Here is a 16,391-nt window from a genome sequence, read left to right as displayed (position 1 = left end):
CTCCATTTATCCTGCACCTTTCCCTCATTCATCCTGTAGTAAATCCCCGTTCATCCTGCACAGACCCTCCGATCCACCCTGTACTGACCCCCCCCCCCCCCCATTCATCCTGCACTGATCTCCCCCTCCCCCATCCATCCTGTACTGATCCTCCCTTTCAAGAAGGATGGGGGGGAACAGTCTGAAGAAGCAGCTCGACCCAAAACGTTGCCTATTTCCTTCGCTCCATAGATGCTGCCTCACCCGCTGAGTTTCTCCAGCACTTTTGTCTACCCCCATCCATCCCGTACTGAACCCCCCCATTCAACACCACTGACTTCCCCCGTGCTCTCCCCTCACAATTTTACCTACTCCAACCAACACGTAATAATTAACCTGCCTCAATCCATCCATTCTGCACCGACTGCCTTCTAACACCCTCCCACCCCCACCATCTAGTCACCCCGCACTGATTCACACACACACACCCCTCCCTGACCCTATTGTCCTGGAAATGTCTTCAGAGCGAACATTGACTATGTTTGATAACGGAATGCAATCAAACGTGTTTTAATTCCCAATGTTAATATTTGTTAATATTTGTTTTAATATATAAAGATGGATTAATTATATTGTGAACACGTGAAACATCAAAACCGCAGTGTTCGATTGTCACTGCTGCCGTTGACACGTTATTACAGAATTCATTTTTACGGCAAATCAATGCTCTTAATATGGAGTATCAGTACTGTAGTTATTTAATGAGCAACATTCACAACTATAACGCATATATGTTACCATGGTCCAGGATTTATTGACACAGGTTGATCATACGCTGAATAATCCAACCATAATTTTGTTTGGAAGTGGAAAGTAACTACGCACTTCGTCCGAGTGCATTATCGCACGCGTCATGCAAGCCATATTAAATGACCACCTAAACTGTCATTTGGCAACCTAAAAAGCTGCCAAGGTTGCCCGGCTGGCAACAGGGAAAAAAAGTTAAGCGAGAGCCCCGAGTATACTAATTATGTTCAATTTAAATAACAATTAGTAAGGGTGATGGATCCTGTGAAATTACTATTTAACACCAATGCAAAAATTTCAATGAATACTTCTGAAATGAAAATGGGAACAAGGGCTGAAGAGGTCCATGCACAAAGAGGGGCGTTGGTTTGAGAGACAGTGGGCATGGAGGAGACAACTGCAACGGGCCTTTGTGGCCAGCTGTAGCTGGGACTGTAAAATGGCCCCAAAATGGCACGTCTTGCATTATGACTGAGCTGCTCTGTACATTCTGTACTCACGGGGGGTTGTACCTATGTATGGTGATAGTCTTGCTGATCGCTATGTAAAAAAAGTATTTCACTGTACCTTGGTGAGGAAACCATTGAACCATTAGAAATGATTTATCAAGAAGTACAAGTCAAGAGTGGTCCCAGAGGATTGGAAAATTGCAAACGTTACTCCACTGTTCAAGAAGGGAGTATGCAACAGATGGATAACTATAGGTTAGTTAGCCTGACTTCAATGGTTGGTAAGATTTTAGAGTCCATTATTAAGGATGAGGTTTCCGAGCACTTGGGAGCACACGATAAAATATGGTTAAGTCAGCATGATTTTGTGAAGGGGAGATGTTGCCTGACAAATTTGTTGGAATTCTTTAAGGAAGTAAATAGCAGGATAAAAAAAGGGGAATCAGTGGATGTTGTTGACTTGGATTTTCAGAAGGCCTTTGATAGGGTGCAGCACATGAGGCTGCTAAACAAGATGGGAGCCCATGGTATTATTGGGTAGATACTAGCGTGGATAGAAGATTGACTGAATGGCAGAAGGCAAATAATGGAAATAAAGTGGGCCTTTCCTGGTTGGCTGTTGATGACTAGTGATGTTCTGCAGGGGGTCAGTGTTGGGTCCGCTACTTTTTACGTTGTGTATTAATGATTTGGATGATGGAATTAATGGCTTTTTGGTCAAATTGGTGTAGAGGGAGACTGTACAGGAAGCAGGGAGTCAGCTGAACGACTCAAGACAGGTTGGGAGAGTGGGCACAGAAGTGGCAGATGGAATACAACGAAGCAAAGTGTGCAGTCATGCACTTTGATAGTAAGAATTAAGCCGTAGTCTATTTTCTAATTGGGGAGTGGATTCCGAAATCGGAGTTGGGGGTGCTGGTGCAAGATTCCCAAAACGTTATTTTGCAAGTTGAATCGGTAGTAAGGTAGGCAAATGCAATGCTAGCATTTATTTTGATAGGACTAGAATAGAAAACAGGAATGTAATGCTGAGTTTCTATGAGGCGCTGGTGAGGCTGCATTTGGACTGTAGTGAACAGTTTTGGGCACCATACAGGAGAGATGTGCGGGCGTTGGAGAGGGTCCAGGGAAGGTTTACGAGAATGTTCCTGGGGATGACTGAGTTAACGTATAGAATTTGACAGCACTGTACTCGCTGGAGTTTAGAAGGATGAGGGAGTGATCTCATTGAACCATTGTATAATGAAAGGCCTGAATAAAGTGAATGTGAGGGAATGTTTCCACTAGAGGGAGAGTCTCAGACCAGAGGGCAGAATAAGCCCCAGAATAAAAGGACATGCCTTTAGAAAGGAGATGTGGAGGAATTTCTTTAGTCAAAGGATGGTGAATCTGGGTAATTCATTGCTACAGAAAGTTGTGGTGACCAGGTCTTTGGGTATTTTTTTAAGCAGAATGAACAGGTACTTGATTAATATGGGTGTTAAAGGAAATGGGGAGAAGGCAGGAGAATGAGGTTGGGAGGAAAAGATAGATCAGCCAAGATTGACTGGTGGAGAAGACTCAATGGACCAAATGGCCTAATTCTGCTCCTCTGACTCACGAACATATGAACTTATAAATAAGGATTAATTCAATATATGGAAACATTTACACACAGTACCTCCCTACATTTCCCCACTGCCACTACACAAAATAAAAGCAGCCATTTAAAGATGTCAACTTAATTTTCTATTGAGTTCAACCCTGTAACTTATGTAACTAGAGTTATAATTCAGCTCATGACTGTTAACTTGCAGCTTCAGAATCTGGCCCTTTGTGAACAAGTCTGGTATGATAAAGCTCCCACCTGGAATAGTCGCAGTAGATTTCCAGTGTCTGTGTGTCAAATAGCAGACCGCACCATGCAAAGAGACAGTGTTCTGGCAATGATCTGGCCCCACTGCAGGCTGGAAGGTCCACATCAAGTGGAAAGTTGACAACTGTTTTATTTGGGTTTATGAAGCAACCATACTCTGGAATGCCTGTGGCCAGAATCCTTGATAAAGAAGGAACATCAACACACAATGATTCAGTACAATGTTCTCAGTCATCTTAAATCATTAATTCATATCAATGAAAAAGAAAAATCCGTCACTATGTCATAAACTATGGAGACACAAGAGACTACAAAGTGGTGAAAGAACTCAGCAGGTCAGGCAGGATCTATGAAGTATATAGACCTTTCTTTGGACTGATGGAATAAGGGGAAGAAAGCTGAAAAAGAGTGGAGGAAGGGCAAAGCCTGGCAAATGATAGGTGGATGCAGGTGATGGAGGAGGAGGGGGCTGATTGGCAGATGGATGGAGATAGTGACAATAACTAAAGGAGAAAATGATACAAAAGGAGTATCAGAAGATGAAAGAAGGGGAGTGAATTCAGTAGAGCCGTAAAGCTATAGGGAGAGATTTGAGTGGAAGAGTGACTCCTCAATAATGGCTCACTGCCAGTTCTCTACAGAACCATCAGCAATAGACAAGTACGTTTCATGCCCACATGCTAAGTGATTGACTTGGTGAATTAATTTTCTATTTTTTCCTCCCCATTGTTTGCATTGATATGGAACCATCTTCTTCCTTCCTGCACACAAAGTACATTCAAGCATTTTATTTTTATCGAGGTAGGAATCAGGCCCCATAATCCTTGTGATAAATTTCCCATTCAACTGGCTTGGCCATACAGCACAGTCAACGTAACATCTAACAGGTACTGACGTTATTGGGGGAGCTGTATCATTAGGTAGTTAAGGTCATTTACTGTCCATAGAGTCCACTATAATCTCCACTGATCTATCCAGCCAAACTATAAGCTCCAGAGGTGTTAATCAGCATCTACTAACTAATGCGATAACTGGTGCAACATCAACTCTCCCAAATGCAAAGCACCCTCCTTTAAAAAGAAAAATAGGTGCAGGAGTAGGTCATTCGGCCCTTCGAGCCAGCGCCGCCATTCAATATGATCACGGCTGATCATCTAAAATCAGTACCCCGTTCCTGCTTTTTCCCCATATCACCATAAAGCCCATGGCATCACCATTTTGATCTGAAGATCACACATTACCAATTACCCACTTGGGACATGAACATTTTCCTTCCAATTCCAGTAATATCTCTGCAATTTAGAACTTGGCCGGACTACACCAGGTTACTGTTTCAAGTAAGTTGTCATCTGCAACATAGCAACTAATGAACATTCACAGTGGATGTTATGCTGGGATGTTCAATCAACCACTTGACTGTCCCTGGTCTCTTCAGGATTGATGCATCACTCTCTAAAGTCAGAAAACATGCAAGATGGAATTAAAATTCCACTCCACACTTCTGCTGTACACAGAATCAACAAATATCCTTCTTGCAGCTTCCAATTACTGCTCTGTCTGACGTACCTTAGAAACTGTTTGGCAAGTGACAAATGTGGCGTAACCAGCAAAAAGTCATCAATCAATCGCAGCATCAACCTATGGAAAATAAAGGAAAGCTGAAAATGAAAGCCATGTTCAAAAACATAAAAGTAATTTTTTTCCACATTAGATCTTTGGTTATGTAGTCAGAAATATTAAGCACATTTTTTTTTAAAAATCCAAATTTAGGGATCAGGAACAAAGTACTTACCCATCCTGCTGAATTCCACTGAAGAACTTTTTCTCCATATCCCCGTAACACAAGCTACAAAGCAAGGCTGAGACCAGAGAACCTTGTGGTATTCCACAGCCCTGGACATAATACCTGGTACAACAAAAGGAGCCTTTTTGAGGTTGAATTGCATTCTCGTTCACTTGGCAGATATTTTAAATATGCACAAAATTAATTTATATAAAACACTCGAATTATTTTCATTCATAAATTTTGGAATATTGTAGTTTTGATTTTCAAGATGAGGAAATTAGGGCGGCACAGTGGCACAGTGGTAGAGCTGCTGTCTCACAGCGCCAGACCCGGATTCGATCCTGACTTTGGGTACTGTCTGTGCGGAGTTTGTACGTTCTCCCTGTGACCACGTGGGTTTTCTCTGCGTGCTCTGGTTTCCTCCTACATTCCAAAGATGTGCAGGGTTCTAGGTTAATTGGCTTCTGTAAATTGCCCCTAATATGTAGGACATAGTGTATGGGTGATCGATGGTTGGCATGGACGCGATTGGCTGAAGGGGCCTGTTTCCACACTGTATCTCGAAGCTAAGCTAAGCTAAATGCTTTTGCAGTTTTTGAAGGAATATTTGTGGAATCATTTCATGAAAACAAAAAAATTCAATAGAGGACCAAAGACCTTTCCCACTGTTTGAAGGTACTTGGAACAATGACAGATTAATTGTGGGAATGGAAGAAACTAACTATTTTACCTGCCCCTATGGAACAAAACTATTTAATATTGCTAACTGAGCAGGTTGAGTGTGCAGTACCTCACCAATGGCAAATTATCCAATTAATAGACAATAGGTGCAAGAGTAGGCCATTTGGCCCTTCAAGCACTGCCATTCAATGTGATCATGGCTGATCATCCCCAATCAGTACTCCATTCCTGCCTTCTCCCCATATCCACTGACTTTGCTATCTTTAAGAGCCCTATCCAGCTCTCTTTTGAAAGGATCCAGAGAACCAGCCTCCACCGCCCTCTGAGGCAGAGAATTCCACAAACTCACAACTCTCTGTGAAAAAAAGTGTTTCCTCATCTCTGTTCTAAATGGCTTACCCCTTATTCTTAAACTGTGGCCCCTGGTTCTGGACTCCCCCAATATCAGGAACATGTTTCCTGCCTCTAGCGTGTCGAAACCCTTAATAATCTTATATGTTTCAATAAGATGCCCTCTCATCCTTCTAAATTCCAGAGTACACAAGCCCAGCCGTTCCATTCTCTCAGCATATGACAGTCTCGCCATTCCGGGAATTAACCTTGTAAACCTACGCTGCACTCCCTCAATAGATTTCACAGTTCTCTGCTTCAACACAAAGGCTACATTTTATTTGAGCTTGACCTTACCTCTTTTGCAGTAGATGAAAATGGCAAAATTAGTATCATCTGCCCTATTCTTTTGTGCAATCTGGTATCAGGCTATATTGAATGCTTCTTAAGATCCTTACTCTGAGCTAACTAGAAACGGGTTTTCCTATGTGTTCTGCTTTTTCCCACATTTGTGTACATCTCTTGGCAGTAATGCGAGTTATTTTAATCAGGATGCAAAGGTCCCCAAGCATGAAAATGAGGTGGCAGCATCCAGTCTCGTTGATACAAATGTCTTATGGTGTAGTGGAATTGCTATATTAGCATAAATTCAACAAACTCGGTTAGCACTTTTAAAGTGCAAATTGCCATTGTGAGTGCCACAGCTCCCGCATGCGTAGGTACTTGCAATCATTTATTTTTACAAATGGAATAACCTGGATTGGATTATCTTGGTAACAATGCATATAGAGTAACACTCAATACTGAAGTTTCGGATAATGGAACATTGTATTATCTTGACCTTCAAGCGGCAAGGCACAGATACCACCTTGCCTGCAGATTAAGTGCACTCACTATAAATCGATCATTCTGAATGCATGTCGCTCATGAAATCAGATTCAGATTCAGATTCAAACTTTATTGTCATTGTGCAGTGTACAGTACAGAGACAACGAAATGTAGTCATCAGTCAATCAAATTTTCCCAGAATATTTCACTTACTTGCCTCCTATGTTGATAATGTTGCTTTTGATCATTTGCTTGAAGTAAGTGAACACGTCTTGAGAGTTCGAATTCAACGTTAAGCCCTGGATTAAAGAACAACTATGAGATACGGGTTGAGGCAACTATTCGGGTATACGTACACGTCACATTCAACAGGTGTGTGAAATAACACCAGATTTGTCAGAGTAGATTAAAAAAAAAAATTAAGGTGGTCATTCAACATCGTTAGAATCAATGTGCACTCATGGAAACAATAGGACTGAATCTCCATGAGTGGTTTTGAACAAATAAAGGCATGAAAGGTAAATTACCTTTCCCTTCCTGGGTAAAAACAAAGTGCAACACATGTACATTGAAAAGATGGACCTAACCATGACTTGCTTCTTTACCTGGTTGACCAGTATAGTATTTTGCAATGAGCCTTGCTGCTGTAGATGCGATACAAATTCCTTCATGGTTGGCATTAGATCCATCAAAGTGGAAACCTGAATATATTAGGCAGAAGAGCAACAGTTTCATTATTATTCATTTAATGCAGAGAAAAATCAATGTGAGATCATTGTAATGGACCAATGTTCTGATAAAGGACACCAGGTTGGTCAGATACCAATAGGTGAAAAGACGTGGAAATCAATGTCATGATGAGGTAACTTTAAAATCCGGTTTTAAAAGGCAGTTTCTCACATTTTTTTAACTCTTAGTTCACACAAGTGAAAAAAAGAGGTATCACTACAGAATTATTGAACTGTTGGAAGGACATGAAATCAATGGAATGGTTCAGTGCATATTGATAAGATATTAACGAGTTCACCAATCAGAATTAAATATTTTGACAAACTGTGACTGTGATAAACTTTGCCGAAGAATTCTGGATCAGAAAGCGTAAAGGTCAAAATACTCATGAAAACGTATCACTTTCAACATAGCACCAAATGTTATACATTCTTCTGATTAATTTAAAAAAGCAGAATGAGAATTGCAAGTGGAAAATTGAAGGGAGAAGATGCTGACACAAGTAACTGTAAATGCTGGAATCTTGCATGAAACAAAGTGCTGGAGTAAATCAGCGGGTCAGGCAGCATCTGTGGAAGGAATGGATAGGCAACGATCCTGTTCTTCAGAGAGAATTTTTCAGTCAATGACCTTTGACCACAAAAAGTTGGAAGGAAGTTAATAAAACATCATTAATCTTTCCTGAAGATAGACACAAAATGCTGGAGCAACTCAGCAGGTCAGGAAGCATCTCTGGAGATAAGGAGTAGGTAATGTTTTGGTGGGAACCTTTCTTCAGACTGAAAGTATAGTTGGGATGGGAGGGGGGGAGAGATAAACTAGAGGTGAGAAAAGGCCAGAACAATTCTGAGCCCGCAACAGGTGACGTCAGGAGCGGTGGAGCCCATAAAGGCCCATTGTTGGCTGGAGAAAGTGCTATAACAAGGATGCAATCAGTGGAATAGGTAGGACAACTGGGATGGAGGGGGCAGGGGAGAGAAGAAATGCAGTAGGTACTTGAAGTTAGAGAAACCAATGTTCACACCACTGGGTTGTAAGGCTGATTTTTCCTGGTTGAGGTGAGAGTCACTGAACTCTAATACTTTTTCCGCTGGCAATGCATTACACGCAGAGTATTTCCAGCATTATTTTTTTAATATAAGGGATTAAGTATCCTTTTAGTGCATAAGGAGAAGGAGGCAGCAGAGTTCACTTCTGAAAACACAATAGAATCGACAACAGTGATACAAAATAAAACAAATGAAGAGAAGAATCCTTGGCACAGATAATGTGCAAAGCTTCATAACTCTGAACAGTAAGAGGCACAGATTTTATGGAAACAACCAAGTCTATATCATTCTGTTCAAATGAATGCAAGGATTCCCATGGCTTTGAATGAACCTCTCCTGGCCGATACTCCTCACTCAATTTTCAACAATCATCAGTTATCACATTTGCAGTATGGGTACAAGTCAGCTGCTTTAAGTAGGTACCTTTTAAAGCAAAGAAATTACTTTCTGGAAAAGAGTAATATGAATGGGATTAAATTGTGACACTTGGAGAAAACAATGCATACAGACTTTGTCGATTTTTTGTGTAACCTTGATCAAATGGCCTGACTTGAGTGATTCCTGACCACCTGTCTCGTCACTTTACTCACAGGGACAGGGAAACCAGCAAAAATACGGCAGCTAGTCATTTGAAGCTGTACACATAGGACTTATAAAACTTCATTTTAATTCACTGCAAATGCAAATAAGATTGGATAAAATAACGCGCTGCCCTTAGGCTAAATCCCTCTAAGTGACCTGAACCTAGGTTCTAGAGACAGGTGATAAAATAATATTTACGAAGGGTCTCGGCCCGAAACATCACGCATTCCTTCGCTCCAGGGATGTTGCCTGTCCCGCTGAGTTACTCCATAATTTTTTGCCAATCTTCAGTATTTAGAGGAGGCCAATTTAACTATATAGCATGCATTTTCAAGCAGCTGTTTTAGGACGTTAGATCACCTCCCCTAACTAAGACTCAAGCACAGAAAACAAAACGTCTTTACCTGTCTTTTAAATGCCTTTCTAACTTGTCCAACAGCATCCACCCAGATTTTTGCATAGCTTCGGATACAATAGTTCTCTGGTACTTCAAGATTCAGTATGCCTGAAATGACTTCTATTAACTTGGCATGAGGAATGGCATCAAAAGCACCAGTAACATCTGCCTGTGAGAGGAATAGATAAAAACTTCATTCTCCAGCACCCTTGCACAGTGAGAAAGTTGCAGGTTTAAAAACATGTCATCTAGGCTGTCAATTCAGTGCTAGTCAAACGTATCTCATTTGATGAACACCACCCAAGGCTATATCTGTCTGTTCATGTGAATGCTTCTGATGTCTTGGCCAATATTCCTCACTCGACTTACAGCAAACTGGGCTAAATGATGAGTTATCACAATGTGTGCACTCAGTTGTCTCGGTTATTAATCCCTGAATGATTAGAAAATATAACTGAGCAGTGAAGCCAACCTATTGGCCTGTTTTGAAAATGGGATGGGATATGTCAGGAACATCAAGGAAGCTCTATAAATAGCCTCCACTCTGTTTCAGTATAAGATATCTAACAAACAGACACAAGACACAATACGGTCTAATAACTCAGTGTGTCAGGCAACATCTCTGGAGAGAAAAGGATAGATGACATTTCAGATCGGGACCTTTCTTCAGACTAATCCAGAGATGCTGCCTGACCTGCTGAGTTATCCCAGCACTTTGTGTCTTTTTTTTTGTCATCCAGCACCTGCATTTCCTTGTGTCTACATCTTAACAGACATGTATTATAAATCATTACAGTAAAGTGAAATATCACTGGGAACACGACTGCCTAGAGATACCAAAGTCTTCAGCACAATATAATCTCGCAATCTTCAAATATACTATTTCAGTATCTTACTTCAAAGTTAGAACATCGATGAAAGTACACATTATGTCAGAAATGGATTGCTAATTGGTAATTAACTTGTCTTCAAATGGAATACGCATTCTGTATTCATTATTAAGAAATAATGAGCTGGAATTTGTTGTCAGCCCGAAGTGAAACTCAGTTGGTAAGGATCTGCATGGTAGACAGTTCTGGGACGTTAGATCGCATTGGATCCAGGGAGAGGTAGCTAACTGGATACAGAAAAAGACACAAAGTGCTGGGGTGAATCAGCAGATCAGACAGCAACTCTGGAGAACATGGACAGGTGATGTTCTGGGGCTGAACCTTTCACAACAGATATCCATGTTCTCCAGAGATGCTGCCTGACCCACTGAGTCATTCAGCAATTGTGCACTTATTTGTACATCAGCATCTGCAGTTCCTTGTCTGAATTGTCACTACATTTCAACTGGATACAATTTAGTTTAGTTTAGTGATACAGCGCAGAAACAGTCCGCCCCACCGAGTCCGCACTGACCAATGATCCCCGCAGATTTGGCTTCATGGAAGGAAGCAGAGGGTGGTAGTGGGAAGGTGTTCATTGGACTGCTGGTCTGTGTCGAATGGTGTCCCTGAGAGATTGGTGTTAGGCTCTTTGCTGTTTGTGGTGTATATCGGGGGTGATCCTCTAGAGGTGCATAGGTTCACGAGGGGCATAGATAAGGTAGATGTACAGAGTTTCATTTACCCATAGTAGGGGAATCTAGAATCAGAGGACATAGGTTTAGGATGAGAGGGGAACAATTTAATAAGAACCTAGGGGGATCTTTTGCCAACAGAGGATGGAAAGTATATGAATGAACTGCCAGAGGAGGTAGTTGAGGCATGTACGATAACAACATTTAAAAGATATTTGGTCACGTGCATGGATAGGAAAGGTTCAGAGGGATATTGGCCAAACACAGGTTGGTGGGACGTATGTTGGTAGGCATGGGCAAGTTGGGCCGAAGGGCCCGTTTCCGTTCTGAATGACTCTCTGACTATTCCTCAGAACATTTGCTGATGCTTTTCAAGAATATCATGAAAACGCAGAAGTCTCCCAATTTTTCAGCTGAGTTCCACAGCTGCTCATTCTATATGGATGCAAGGGAGAAAAGCAAGAATAAGTTACAATTTTAATTATTAGTGTTTAGTTTAATGTTTTAATTACTGAGAAAATGTTTTTATTTATTCGTAACTGTTATTATCTTTGATAAGTATAAAAATGCCCATCCATGTGACTTGGTTGTTTGGTTCGAGGCACTTCGAAAATGAGCTGCAATGTTTAGCTCGAGGGCCATCTGGCCAAACAAGGCCAGCCTTCTGGAGAAGGTAAATTCTGGGCAATGTGGAACACAATCGATGAGACAGGCTAATCTACTTTAAGGATGCAGAGACCATTACCCACTTTGTCACCAAGTCACTTCTGGAATTGGTTGAGACTAAAGGGCCTGTCCCACGAGCATGCGACTGCATGCGGCAAGCTTGACCAAAACGGAAGCGGGGGCCACGCGGAGGATGAGTGATCCCCGTACAGGGCCTGTCCCACGAGCATGCGACTGCATGCGGCGAGCGTGACCAAACCGGAAGCGGGGGCCGCGCGGAGGTCGAGTGATCCCTTAGAGTTGACGTGAAGTTCGAGCGAAGTCCGCGGGAAGTTCGCGCTAGGCGTACGCCATCAAGACGCTGCGTACGGTGTCGAGATGGTGCGTACGCCCGTCGAGGTGGTGCGTACGGCCTCAATGCGGCCGCGGGCCGGCGGGCTGTTGCCACGCGGAATTCTTGAACAGTGTCAGTTTTTCGGAGCCGCGCGCGATGTTGGGACCAGCTCCGCACAACTCTATATGGCTACGGCGATCGAAGCGGGACCGGCCCCGCGAGGCCGTACGGCTCAAGCGACCACGTTAGGTCGCGCTTGCCGCATGCAGTCGCATGCTCGTGGGACAGGCCCTTTATGAAATAAACATAATTTAATCTGGCTTAATGGCAGGTCACTGAACTCACTTTGACAAAATAATAAGGGCATCCCTTGCTCACTTTTCCACCTTTCAAATTCTGTAACACAAACTCCCTCCATGCTTTGTAAATGTCATCAAGTCCATACACAGAGGAGCTCTTTAGGGCTGGATTCCGTTGATGCTCATAATTCAGTACATCAAAAAGGATCTTCATCTGAGTCTGATAGAAAAAATATATATTATTTCAAAACTTTTTATAACCATAAAACTGAACTGGCTTGCATTATTTATTCTTTTATTCATTTATTCTTTGTTAACTGTGGTGCAATAACTTCCCCAGAAATGAAATCCTCTGCAACAGCAGAAATGTTGCTATAGGCAGTGACAGTTTGACCCACTCAGCACCTCTTCAGTACTGCACTGAAATGTTAACTTGGACTATGAACAAAACATTCTGACGAGTAACAATAAACCAATTCTGATGCCAGGCTTGTCAGCCATGATGCATTCTCGACTCATTTTCAACACAGACAACATACAAAAGAGAAAAGGATTTGCTAACCCTGTTATAGTTTTGCCTTTTCCCAGAGGTTTTTAGTCCTGCTATATTTCGCATTTTCACAATTGGTCGCAGGCCATTTTTCTTCGGAATAAACCGTAAACTGGAAGGGGGTGCTGTGGTCTTCTGTTGAAGTTTCTGTTCCACATCCTTTTCCGAAATTGGTTGTAGCTGCACTTTCGCTAGATGATTTCTGTAGTTGCAGGGAAAACAAAGATATTATTTCTTATACATTATCATTAGTACAAGATATGACATTTAAAACTACTGCATTGACGCTCACCAGGCTCACCAGAGGTAACGTGAATTGGCCACCACTGCCTTCTGTGGCAGAGAATTCCACAGATTCACAACTCTCCGGGTGAAGAAGATTTTCCTCATCTCAGTCCTAAATGGCCTACCCCTTACTCTTAAACTGTGACCCCTGGTTCTGGACTCTACCAACATCGGGAACATGTTTCTTGCATCTAGCCTGTCCAATCCCTTAAGAATTTTATATGATTTTATAAGAACCCCTCATCCTTCTAAATTCCAGTGAATATAAGCCCAATCAATCCATTCTTTCATCAGATGTCAGTCCCACCATCCCGGGAATTAACCTGGTGAACCTACGCTGCACTTCCTCAATAGCAGGAATGTCCTTTCTCAAATTAGGGGACCAAAACTGCACACAATTACTCCAGGTGCGGTCTCTATACAACTGTATACAGGGCCCTATACAAGTGTAGTAGGACTTCCTTGCTCCTATACTCAAATCCTCTCGCTATGAAGGCCAACATTCCATTAACTTTCTTCACTGCCTGCTGTACCTACATGTTTATGTTGCACCTCCCCTTTTCCGAATCTGACACCATTCAGATAATAATCTGCCTTCTTGTTCCTGCCACATTTAACCTCACATTTATCCACATTATACTGCACCTGCCATGCATTGCCCTCTCATCCAACCTATCCAATCACCCTGCAGCCTCATAGCATCCTTCTCACAGCTTACACTACCACCCAGGTTTGTGTCATTCGCAAACTTGGAGATGTTTATTTAATTCCTTTGTCTAAATCGTAAATATATATTATAAATAACTGGGATCCCAGCACCGAGCCTTGTGGCACCCCACTAGTCACTGTCTGCCATTCTGAAAAGGACCAGTTAATCCCTACTCTTTGCTTCCTGTCTGCCAACCAGTTCTCTGTTCATGTCAATGCCCTTCTCCAATACCATGTGCTCACAATTTTGCACACTAATCTCTTGTGTGGGACATTGTCAAAGGCTTTTCGAAAGTCCAGATACGCCACATCCATTGGCTCTCTCTTACCATTCTACTTGTTACATCCTCAAAAAATTCCAGAAGGTTAGTCAAGCATGATTTCCCCTTCATAAATCCATGCTGATTTTGACCGATCCTGTCACTGCTTTCCTAATGCGGTGCTATAACAACTTTAATAATCGACTCAAGCATCTTTCCCACCAACATGTCAGGCTAACTGGTCTATAATGCCGTTTTCTCTCTCCCTCCTTTCTTAAAAAGTGGAGTTACATTAGCTGTCCTCCAGTCCACAGGAACTGATCCAGTGTCTATAGAACATTGGAAAATGATCACCAATGCATCCAAGATTTCTAGGGCCACCTCCTTGAGTACTCTGGGATACAGACCATCAGGCCCTGGGGATTTATCTGCCTTCAGTCCCAACAGTTTACCTAACACCATTTCCTGACTAATGAGAATTTCCTTCAGTTCCTCCAACCCACTAGATCATCAGTCCCCTTGTATTTCCGGGAGATTGTTTGTGTCTTCCTTAGTGAAGGCAGAACCAAAGTACTTGTTTAACTGGACAGCCATTTTCTTGTTTTCCATTATAAATTCACCTGTTTCTGACTGTAATGGGCCTGTCCCATTTAGGCGATTTCTCGGCGACTGCCGGCAACTGTCATAGTCTAACGGGTCACCGAAAAGCTGGCAAATGGACTAATGGGCCTGTCCCACTCAGGCAATTTTTTAGGCGACTGCCGGTGGATACGACTGAAATTCACCAAAGTCAGCATCGGCGACAACCTACGACATCCTGTCGACAACCGACGACATCCTGGTGACACCCTATGACATCCTGGCGACTGCCTACATTAACCTGGCGACAACCTACGACAGCACCTACGTCGAGCTATGTTTATTTGGCGTCAAACCCATGGTCGCCACTGTCGCCGAAAGTGTTTCAACATGTCGAACATTTTTAGGCGACCAGAAAGGCACCACAACTCTTTGGGCAACTGAGGATACTATTCACGACCATACAGGTGGCACCCCGGCGACTGCATAGTCTAATGCAGTTGCCTAAAAAGTCACCATAAGGGACCTAGCATCGTCTTCACTAATCCTTTCCTCTTCACATCTATAGAAGCTTTTAGTCAGTTTTTATATTCCACGCAAGCTTTCTTTCATGCTCTTTTCCCCCCCTATTAATTAACCCCTTTGTCCTCCTCTATATATCTATCTATCTATCTATCTATCTATCTATCTATCTATCGTACTAAAAGTCTGATCTTGACCACTTCCTGTTGTTCTGTATATTGACTTTAGAAAAAACGCTGTCACTTACGGCTGTGAATTTTGGCCATCTTACTCAGAGTCCCCCTCCACTGCACAGGACAAGAAGATTTTTCCCATCGATGAAAAATAAAAGTTATTAGTGTTTAAAAAATGTTGAGATTCTCTCTCCTGAAGGCCACGCCCCTTCCAGAGGGACTATAAAACCCGGAGGTGTTTTATGCAAGATGGGGAGTGAGAGGATCACATCTCTCAGTCTGAGTTGTGAATAACACATGTCTACTAAACTGTGAGTGGTGTTACTGACCTGCCAGTGCCTTTAATGTGGTTTGAAAATATAGTTTGGAAATGCTAAAGCTGTGTTGCCTAATTAAAATTGCCTTGCCTAATTGAAGTTGGGGGGGTGGGCGTGGCTCAGTCATTGCAAGATGGAGGAGGGAGATGTCACGACTTGCTGTCTTTCGTGGCCTTGCAATGGTAAGAAACTGCACTTGAATTTGGTGGACTTGCATGCGCTTGAAATGGAATTTCAAGGAGTAGCCGTGAGTCAACTGCCAGCCCACCAGCCGTGAGTGAGCTGCCAGCACAATAAGCTTGAGTAACTGAGCCGCCAGCCCAAGAATCCATTCGGCCCACTAGTCCTCTGGAAACCAGTCCCTTCAGTCCACAACACCCATACTAGCGCTCCAGAAAGCCCCCCCACTGGCCACCAACATTGGAATTGGTGGAGAGGTGGAATATTGCGTTGAGGGACCAGCCCTCCCATATGATGCTGAGACCCAACGGCTCCCACTTAGTATCAATGTTACAAAATTTTGAGATTAAAAAAAAATCAAGTCTGTAATTTATCCCATCAGATAAAGCATCAAAAGAAGTTTAATTTGACACCTAATTCACTTTCATATCTTCAGTATTAAAAATGTTATGGCCATTTTATTACTCGGAAATTAGCATCTT

The 16,391-nt window shown here is 42.4% G+C and overlaps 1 protein-coding gene across 1 annotated transcript in view; it reads right to left on the bottom strand.

Moving 5' to 3' along the window:
- tert (telomerase reverse transcriptase) overlaps positions 1-16,391 on the bottom strand; it is a 62,261-nt gene that overhangs the window by 19,909 nt on the left and 25,961 nt on the right. The window contains exons 4-11 of the mRNA XM_055657997.1: positions 12,898-13,087; positions 12,382-12,555; positions 9,480-9,641; positions 7,321-7,416; positions 6,929-7,014; positions 4,883-4,996; positions 4,657-4,728; positions 3,082-3,270 (exon numbers count right to left, since the gene is read on the bottom strand). Coding sequence (XP_055513972.1) covers positions 3,082-3,270; positions 4,657-4,728; positions 4,883-4,996; positions 6,929-7,014; positions 7,321-7,416; positions 9,480-9,641; positions 12,382-12,555; positions 12,898-13,087 — 1,083 coding nt within the window. The remainder of the gene's footprint in view (positions 1-3,081; positions 3,271-4,656; positions 4,729-4,882; positions 4,997-6,928; positions 7,015-7,320; positions 7,417-9,479; positions 9,642-12,381; positions 12,556-12,897; positions 13,088-16,391) is intronic.

This window comes from Leucoraja erinacea, chromosome 2 (genome assembly GCF_028641065.1).
Source record: "Leucoraja erinacea ecotype New England chromosome 2, Leri_hhj_1, whole genome shotgun sequence".
NCBI classification, from domain to species: domain Eukaryota; kingdom Metazoa; phylum Chordata; class Chondrichthyes; order Rajiformes; family Rajidae; genus Leucoraja; species Leucoraja erinaceus.
This window is presented reverse-complemented; position numbering and strand designations above follow the sequence as displayed.